Raw genomic sequence first — 10,429 nt, forward strand, 5'->3', positions numbered from 1 at the left:
CTGAATGAGAGCAGCCACAAGAGGCTTTAAGGCACTTTAGCTAGGGGCTTGTCTACAATTACAGTGCTGCAGTGATACCGCTGCACTGGTGCCACTGTAGCACCTAGTGAAGATGCTTCCTATGCCGATGAAGGGGTTCTCCTGTTGACATAGTTAGCCCACCTTCTCAAGAGCCGGTAGCTGTGTTGACAGGAGAAGCCCTCCAGTTGACATAGTGCTGTCTACACCAGGCGTTAGAGCAGTATAACTGTGTTGCTCAGGGGTTCACACCCCTGAGTGATGCAGTTATACTGAGCTAAGTTTCTAGTGTAGACCCAGCCGCAGGCTCTTTAAATTTACACCTTTAGTTACAGTGAATTAACTTTCCTGAATGTCCCGGTGTAGACATGCCCTAGGAATTTGGCCAGTAGCAAGTTGGGCCAGCTATAGGTAAGAATAGGAAGTGCTGTCAAGAGTTAGCTCAGATGATGACTGGCTGCAGAAGTCAGAGAGAAGATTGGAGCTGAGGATGAGAACGGGGATGTGGCTCTCTCCTTGCAGAACCCCGGGAGAGGTGAGCCACGCTCTGTTACTTACATTTGGGATTTGGCTGAAGACAGTCACTCCTGAGGAAAGTCGGTTTACATTTGTTTCACCCTTAAAAGGGCAGAGCAATCTTTTGTTTTGTATGATGATCAGCAGTAAATTGCACCCCACAGGGGCTATATGATGCCACAGAGTACATAGACTCCGCTTTTGGACTTACAGTAGCTCTGACTGGCATGAAACAGAGAACTGGAGAGTTGATTTTGTACAGAGCGGACAGAGTAAAAATAGGCAGAATACAATTTGTCCCATCTCTAATATGTTTTTGATTGCAAGCTTCCTGTGATGTCTGTTGGTAAAAATCCAAAGTATTTGATTTAATATGTCTGTTTTTATCATTGTCTAAACGTAATCCAGATCTTCTTATTCCCCAATATCTGATATTTTTACAAATGGAGGTTCTTGTTTCTGACTAACAGTCTCAGGATTGGCAACATAAAACTTATCTTGAAGAGCATATTTAATAGTTCTTTCTGCAGGTCTCTTATTAGGGTTGAAAAGTAATGTAAATGTTCATTGTTAAATAGAGATTGTATTTAGTATGCATTTTTTCATGTATACTAGCCATGTTCTTTCCTTTTTTTGAGAGCCTCTATTCTGGCTATTTAAATGTGATAGATCAAAATAAGCATTAATACTATCAATGAAAATGCAAAACTAAAAAAAACACCACATACCAGTCACGATTTTTGTCTGTATCATTTATAATAAGACACATTCTCTGAGACTGTAGGATGAAATGGTTCAACAAAATCAAGCAAGCAAGATCAAACTGCAGAACTACAGATACACATGTCTTATAATGTATGTTTCAAGCTGCTATATTTATGAAGTAACAGACTCATTAACTGGGCAATGTACGGTAGCTTTCTCTTTAATTACACTGTTTTATTATATACAGTGGAATTATTTTTCAGAATGCAGCTGTTTTCACAGACTGACCTTTTATTAGAAGAGACGTTTCTGTCTAATGAAGAGAGATAATTACAGTACACAGTATGCTTTTGACATATGGAAAGCTATTGTTATCAGGACTTTCCTGTTGCAGAATTTTATTTAAGAGAAAACTATAATTTACATATTTTAAAATGTATAAAACTACATATAAGTAGCAATAAAGTTGAGACACAAACCAACAAAAGCAATGCTAACAAGTGTCCTCAAATTGTCCTATTGTACACACAATAGATATAATAATATACATGGTACATAATGTAAGTTAGAATATTAACGTCATCAGTTTTTTTGTCACTTTCAGGCCTTTTAAATTACACAATACTTAGTAGACTTGGTCCTTTAAAAAGACTAGATGTTTTAGTCAAAAAATATATTAACCTTTCTCTTCTGCAGAACTGGCTGTAGCAGTTTTTGCAAGGCCTCCAAGATCTGAGGTCTTCCTGGAAATCAAGGAATTGATGGTTATGTTGTTTGCTGGACCTTCAAATGATAGCCTTGGGTGAAGGGATTGTGAATCACCTATGGTCTTTAGGAAAAAAACTAACAACAAGCTTTCAACCCTAGTAATCTGTTTGCATTAGTTCATATTTTCAAGCCTACTTTTTTTTTTCTTTTCTTTTCTCTCTCTCTTTTTTTTTTTTTTTAAATGAGGGTCGAGTTCCCCTTTATGTTTGTAGGGGACCTCAGCCATGACCTCAGGCTTTATGTGATCACAAAGGATATCATTGACCTCTTCATATCTGAGATAAAATTTTGCCTAAGATCACATGTTAAAATAAATGTGATAGACATTTGTTCTGACCACTAAATTAACAGTAAAATCAGCATGATTGGCTGTCTGTACTTCAAGAAGTGCCCCCAGGCAGGACTGTAATTTGTATGCTAGATATTAGGTGTAGCGGCAGAGTTTATTTTGTTAGCAGGGTTGCCAAAGTGATGAAAGTTCTTCATTTTCATGAGCACCAAATTCTGACACAGATTTCTTATAAAAAGGGGGGGGAAGTATTCGATTTTGAGTATTTAAATTACTTAATTGTTATCATTTTTAAAAAAATTGGAATGGTATATGAGCTTTCACAAACTTTCAACCTGAGCTGCTTAAGGTGGGTGTTGCAGCTGAATCACCTTATGCTAGATTTGGAGGAACACTGCAAAAAATAATAATATTTACATTCTTTCAAATAAACCTACAATTCACTTTGCTCCAGTGTTTGCAGCCCCTTTTATTTGCGTTCTGCAAACATCTGTGGGAGCAAATGTTGTTTGCACGATTGTTTTGTGGAGGTGGAAAAACCTTGTGAATAGTTGTTCAGGAGCGTTTGCAACTGAAGTGTTCGTGTGGTCATCTTGAAATCTCCCTATGGGAGTTTAGAGAGCAGAAACAATGCCATGTGACTAACCAGTCAGACAGCATGAATACTGGACACTTGAGGCAGCAATCAGGGTACACAATTTGCAGCAATCTACAGGCTACACTATGTTCATATAAAGCATTAGTCAAATAACTTCAAATAATGAGTAAGTAAGTACAAATCAAAGTCTGTTCTTGATTATTCACAAGGAAAAACCTGTGCTATCGTCAATGAATTATTTGTTTGGCCGATCTCTATTATATACAGATTAGTGTACATATTCTAAAAGAGAGATTGTTGAATGATCTTCCAAGGGGACTGATGGATGTTCCATTCAGAGACATTTTGATGCTAGATTGGACAAGCCATTCAAAAATATGCTGAAGGGAACAATCTTGCATCTAATTCACCCCTCACAGATGAAATTTTACAAGAATGGTATTGAAAACCCCTTTCCGACTCCTCCTTAACTTCCCATCTCTCATACTCATTCACACCCTTCTGAGTCCTTCCTTTTAATTTCAGAGTAAAGGTATATTACGATTTGGGCCTCAAAAAACCCAAAAGGCCTCTAAAATCAAAGCTAGTCTGATGTAGAGAGGTACAAACCAAATCCTTGTGAATCCAAACTATGTGACCCATAACTTTCTATTATTTTAAGTAACGTGACCAAAAAGCGTTGGTGTGGGGTTACATTTCTGTTATGTTTTAACCTTGAGAAACTGGGGTGGGGAAAGTCCTCTACTGAGACTGTATAACAAGCTTCAGCCCAAATAGTATTTATGGCCAAGTTATAAACTCCAAGCAAATGGGGCTGTTAGCCTACACATATAGCAATGCTAGTGATTGCCCTATTATCACTTCCGAACCGACTTTCCTTCACTGATAGCACCTATTTCATTATATTAAAAGAAAAGATGGAATTTTCCTTTTTTTTTTCTTTTAAACAGTAAGGCATTCTGGTTTATCCTCTGGTATAAACATTACCAGTTGTTTTTAATGCTCTGAAAGGCTTTGTGTTTGGTGGTAATTAAATGTACTGCTTGAGTTAGTGTTGTACTTTTCAGCTTTTCACATTTAATTAATGTTCATGTGGGAATTATGAACAATTTATATCTGTCAAAAAAAGACAAGACTTAACAAATTGTCTCTCTGCAGATGTGAAATTGAAGCAACCTTAGAGAGGCTGAAGAAACTGGAGCGTGATCTGAGCTTTAAAGAGCAAGAGCTCAAGGAACGGGAGAGACGTTTGAAAGTATGGGAGCAGAAGTTAACGGAACAGTCCAATACTCCTGTAAGTAAAATAATTCAATCTTTCCTCTGACTGCAAAAAGCATTTGGATCATTGTCTGAGCAAATCTAGGGAAATTCCAATGAAAGATGTCTACTATCGTCTCCATTTGGTCCTGTGGGGCTATTATGGCCTGTTTTATTAATCAATACAAATAATACTCTTTAAAATTCACTCAATGCATTACACATAAGATACTAACTATGGGCCATATTGTGCCATCAGTAAATAAACAGTTTCCTGTTGATTTAATTGCATTTCTAAGCTTAAAAATTGATAGTCTTAAATGAGAGAGCAGCACACTCTTTATATGTCCATATTGGTGTAAATCTCTTGACAACAGTGCGATCCAACAACAAAAAGGGGAATGTATTTAATATTTATTATTGTGATACTTTATAAAATTTTTGTTTTATATGTTAAACCTGTGTATTTAATAAAAGCACAATCCTGCTCTCATTAGACAACAAGAACTTTTCTGTTGACTTTAATGGAAACAGGATGGGGCCCTAAAAGTAGTAACTTATAGTCTCTGCAGAAAAAGACTTCAGAAATGTATCTGAGTGTTTGATAACTCGCTCTGCAAGGAGCACAGCCAAAATTGATGTCTTTACATTTTATAGAAGGCCACAAATCTTGAGTGGGGATTTGAACCTTCAGTAATTAATGTGTAGGACTGATCAACATCTTAGTACTAGCAAATGCACATTATTTTATTAACTGAAAGAAATGTGCCCATTTCCATGAATACATTAAAATAAATAATATTTTCTGTATTAGCCTGAGCTCCTTGCTGAGGTTTAACTCCCATTGACTTCAGTGGAAATTTTGCCAGAAATTGGAGTGCATGGTCAGGTCCTGAGTGTTTGTATTGGAACACAGTTAATTTAGCATCATAATTGTGACACTTGCTTAATAGAATTACAACAATATTTCTGCTTCTATTTTCAGTATTAGCCAAAACAAATGCCAACTTGAGTTTGCAGTAGTTTGCCATTCCCTTATGCAATCAGTTATGATTCCGTAGGTTCAGCGTTCTAATACGCAATTAAGTCCTGCTTACATAGTAATATTGATTCTAGCCAATCCAGTTTACTTGCAACTTAGTTTTGAGGCACAGCATATTGGCATTTATATGAATGAAGTTGTGCACATGTTCCAGCTGTGAACATGTAGAAGTGTAATGATAAAGAATGAATGTTTTCCTATATCCAGACACTGTATGTTCTAAGTCGGTATCTGTGTGCTTGCTTTAACACCAGCAAACTTCCAGTAACTGAGCTGTGGGCCATCTCCTATAAAGTGCACAGCACGAGACACAGCCTTAATGAGCCAATCTTTTTGTGAGCAAGGCCCAAGGGCTGTTTTATGCTGTACTTGCTTATCACGTCCACTTTTCACTTGTAGCTGGCATTGCTGAAGGAAGAATTCATTGTGCTAAGGCCTGTTGTGCTTATCATGGACTTCTGTTCTGCATAACATTAACCCACCTCTCTTACTGCATTTAAATTATTGAGAACAAGTGTGAAATACAAAGGTTTATTTTTCTGAGACCTTTAATGAACTACTGTACTGCTGAAGATCGCCATTTTCAAATTTTTGTGTAGAGACAAAAACTTGCCCTGTTCTATCAGAGTTGCTTTCTTCATAGCAAAGTAGCTTCTATTCAGTGCTAATTTACAAATAAAAAGAAATCTTTTATTTCTAGCCATATGGAAAACAGCACTGCTGGGCGTTCTCTTTGTAAGTGGTGATCCTTGCAGACAAGAGTCTCTGTGCTCCCCTCAACTGTGAAGCATGGAGGAGGGCAAATAAAACTAGAATTATGTAGAGCATGGGGTGTGGCTAAATCTATGCAACATGGACTTAGTGATAAATGGACTTAGTGATAAATGGTCACTTGCGCCAAAAATCACAAGCTCCCAGTCCTGAGAGACCAGACTTATTTCAGATCAATTTATACCTTAGATCTCACATCAAAGACAATGCTGGTAGCCAATCCTATAGTAAACAAACTAAATACTTATTAACTAGGAAAAAGAAATGAGTGTTATTTACAGGTTAAAGCAGACAACATATAAGCATAAACGAGTTACAATCTATGGTTCCAAAAGGTGACACAGATGAAGTAAGCTGTCAGTGCTGAATGTCTTTTAGGGCTAATTGAGGTTGACCCAGGAGATTGCGGCTTTTGTTTCTTAGCTCCAGCTCTTGTGAGAGGCCAAACTGCAAAGAGATAAATGTTTCTTCCTGTGAGGATCTTTATATGACCTTGCCCCAGAGTTAAAATCGATGGGATAAGGGCTCCTGCACGTAACTTCTTCATGGGTGGATGGAGCAATCAACTAAGTTTTTATCCTACAGTGGCCCATTTAATCTTGATAGTCCTCCTTGGTGGGCAGGGAAACCACTCCCTTCTTGCTCAGAGTCACAAATTCAGAGCAGGCATTTTTACAATTATAAAGCAAAACTTTCATATTACCTTACCGCATGGGCTACAGACATTACAAGTAAGATGAATGCATGCAGAAACTTATGAGCATTTTATAGAGTCTAAACACATCTTTACAAGTTTATCACCTATCTTAAACAATATTAACTTATAGGTGAGCAGGTCTGCTTTCCAGCTATGAATCTGCCAGTGCTCAACTGATGCCTACAGCCTGGGAGAGCCTCAGCAGTGGCCGGTGTGGCTGGCCCCGGGAGCTGCAGGAGCAGCAGCGGTCTCAGGGAGCATCCCAAGATGGCCCCAGGGACAACCTAAGCAGCAGTGGTCCCGGGGGTGGCCCTGGAGGCCATCAGGAGAGTGGTCCCCGGGGGCCTTGGAGCAGTGGGCCACCGGGGGCAGTCAATCCCCATTGCTGGTGCAGAGGCCCCCCCCAGAGCAGTGTGGTCCAGGAGCAGAGATTTAGTCATGGGTATTTTTAGTAAAAGTCATAGACAGGTCATGGGCTGTGAACTTTTGTTTATTGCCGGTGACCTGACCATGACTTTTACTAAAAATACCCATGACTAAATTATAGCCTTACTCATGAACAACTTTACTGACAGTCCATGCAGTTTGCTCCCCTGGGATGCAAACATGTAGGGGTCACCTGGAAAGCATGAGGGAACTTACTGCTAGTGGGGCAGAATAGAGAGCGGCACAGGAGCCTGAGGATCTGCAATGGTTGGAGATTCTTTCCTCAAAGATCCCTGGGCTCCATAGGTTTTGAAGGGTGTGATCCATCCAGAAGGCCACAAGTCTCTCTATTCCTCAGTCTTTTAGTGTGGCAGCACCCAAAAGATTTTTTTGAAATAAAGCCCACCTGCTACATGGAGTTTGCTTGAAGAGAGAAAACCCAAAAAAGTGAAGTGTGGGATTTTTATCTGTGTGGCGCTAATCTACTGTAGGTGAAGCAAGTAGATGGGTTTGAAGTTAATGGGAAGCATGTGTTAATGCATAGGAACAAACACCGGGAAACTGTTCTGGGAATCGAGCTGCGTTAGGCATAGTCTGAATAGATGGTTGCCACATTTAAGGGGCCAGTCCTGAGCAGCTCTTCTTTTAACTGCAGAATTTCTCCCCACACCTGCATGAACCTGGTCTCTGCTCCGTCTTGTGCTGCAGGCACTTTTTGAATCTGATATTCTGTGGCCACATCATCTCTTGTAAAGCACTGCTGCACAAAGGAATCTGGGGCTAATTTGGCAAATAAAACATAATCTGCTGCACACATTGGTTCCACAACAGGACACCCATCTGAAGGAGGAAAGGCCACAGAGAAGGGAATGGGTAGGTTCCCCTGAGCTGGGTGTGCTAGAGGAAGGAAACTGGGAGGGATTGGTGAAGGTGTGCACCAAATTCAGTATTAACTTAGACTGCAATGTGCTTAGATCTGGCCATTTAAAAAAAATATTATGGATTTCTGTTGTGGTTGCAACTGGAAACCCAGCGATGGAGCAGGGCTCTTTTGTGCTAGGCACTGCACACTCATAACATAAAGACAGTCCCTCCCTGTAACAGGGCATCCTTCCGTTCCCCACAGAAATTGTGTGGACTCCAGTGGCTGTGCATTCACAGCGCCCTTTTATTTTAAGTTCCTTGTGCCATTATCACAACAGTCCCTGTGCAACAGGAGATTTACAATATCTATGGTTCTTTGGTCCTCTCCCCCAGACCTGAGGGGAACTGAGGTCTCCCTTCCCTGAGGATTTCATGTGACTGGGCTCAGCTAGCCCTGTTCCCCTGTCCCCAGCTCTTCCTTCCCAGCCCAGTCGTGGGCTGATGGGCTAATTGAATCTTTATTCCACTCAGTCCACCAGCCTGATTAGATAATTACCCCAATCAGCTTCCTCTGGGAACTAATTAGCATCTGAGTGATCAGAGTTCACTCCCTGCACTCTGTCACACTCCCCCAGCGAGCTCTTAGACACAGATTTTGAAAGGTCTCTAGGCATTTCTGCACTAAACATTGCAACGCCTGTCTCATTTCAAAAGGGATTTAGGCACTTAGGAGCCTAAATCCCATTGACTTCCAATGGGTATGTTTACACCGCAATTAAAAACCCACAGCTGGCCTGTGCCAGCTGACTTGGGCTCATGGGACCTGGGCTAAGGGGCTGTTTAATTGCAGTGTAGATTTCTGGGCTCGGGCTGCAGCCTGAACTAAGGGACCCTCCCACCTCAAGGGCTTAGAGTCTGGGCTCCAGTCCAAGCCTGGAGTCAGCTGGCACAGGCCAGCCACAGGTTTTTAATTGCAGTGTAGACATACCCCAATGGGCCTTAAAATTGCAAGTGCCCAAATCCTTTGTGAAAGTGAGACTTCAGATTTTACATCAGTCTGGCGTTGCAGTGCTGATTTCAGCAACACCCAAACACCTTTAAAAATCTGGGCTTTAGTCTTTGTATATGACAAGAGGCAACAGGTGGATACAACAAATACATGCATCCGAAGAAGTGAGGTTTTTACCCACGAAAGCTTATGCCCAAATAAATCTGTTAGTCTTTAAGGTGCCACCAGACTCCTTGTTGTTTTTGTAGATACAGACTAACACGGCTACCCCCTGATACTTAACAAATACATGGGAGAACACAAGGAACAGTGAGGTGATTATAGTTAGCATAATGAGTAGTAGTCACAGCACATCAGCTGCCTAGCCATTGTCAAATGTTGTGTAGCCATCATGACAGAGGTGAGATTTAGAGAAACACTTGAAGGAGGACAATGTAGTAGCTTTGTAGATTTTTAGAGGGGACTCCTCCCATGCATAAGGAGGATTCTGATATGCCTAAAATCCCCATATAGGGGCTGAAATCGCTCTCTGCCATGGAAGTAGTATAAACTGGGCACCCTGAAACTATGCTCAAGATTTCTACGTACTACTCCCCAAACCCCCATACATGAGAGCCTTGCTTTTTTTGTATTGAGTAAGATTTTATGGCAGAAGGTGACTTGTGTGATTTTTTTTTCCTATTCAGCTTGCAGCTTATAAAATTAAATCTTAAGTCGGAGGCATCATATCATTCATAGATAGAGCTCTGTGATTTAAGGAGAATGATTTAATGGTTCCCCATGTGATGTTACACCCCATTTTAATAATTTTCCCAGTAACAAATTGTGAGCAGAAAACAGACTGAGCAGTTGTGATTAGGTTAAGCAAGATGTCTGGAAAGCAATACAAACTTAGTTTGGAAAACAGCTCTGGAAATAAAGGCCATTTCAGCAGTACAGAAATAACATAACATGCTGCCCCTTTAGTAGGTTAATTTTGAATCCAACACCAGAGCTCTTGCTCACTGTGATGAGCAGGTATGTCACAGAGGTTACTAGTTTGGCCTCCTTGAAGAGGCATTAATCATGATTTAGCTCTAGAGGACATTTTTCATTCTGTTGAAAAAAATGGTAGTAACAAACTAGGTCAAGATAATGCCCTGATGTGTAAGTGGAGATTAAATCCACAATGCCTTGTATTGCAGGGTATACAGAAACACACCAAATATAGGTTTATAGGAGCAATTTATTAATAGTCCAGAACTAGAGACCTGCTCCTACTTCCATTGAAGTTGGTAAAAATTTTGTCTCTGACTTTAACAGTGGTAGGATTGGTCTATAACCCTCCTTTTGATTGTGACCTCAAAAATGGTGAACAAAAAGTTAATTCAATCTACCTAGATCTGTACATACACGTTACTGCTGTGGTATCTTCTGATCTCTGGATAAAAACATTTCACTCTGCATCAGGGGCTTGTCTGGGTTCTTTA

At 40.2% G+C, this 10,429-nt stretch overlaps 1 protein-coding gene across 7 annotated transcripts in view; it reads left to right on the top strand.

The window, feature by feature from the left end:
* Positions 1-10,429, top strand: part of MAP3K20 (mitogen-activated protein kinase kinase kinase 20) — a 133,985-nt gene that overhangs the window by 83,805 nt on the left and 39,751 nt on the right. For all 7 annotated transcript variants that reach the window (XM_065561835.1, XM_042860727.2, XM_065561834.1 and 4 more), the window contains exon 11: positions 4,053-4,188. In XM_065561835.1, coding sequence (XP_065417907.1) covers positions 4,053-4,188 — 136 coding nt within the window. The remainder of the gene's footprint in view (positions 1-4,052; positions 4,189-10,429) is intronic.

Source organism: Chrysemys picta, chromosome 11 (assembly GCF_011386835.1).
Source record: "Chrysemys picta bellii isolate R12L10 chromosome 11, ASM1138683v2, whole genome shotgun sequence".
Lineage (NCBI taxonomy): Eukaryota > Metazoa > Chordata > Testudines > Emydidae > Chrysemys > Chrysemys picta.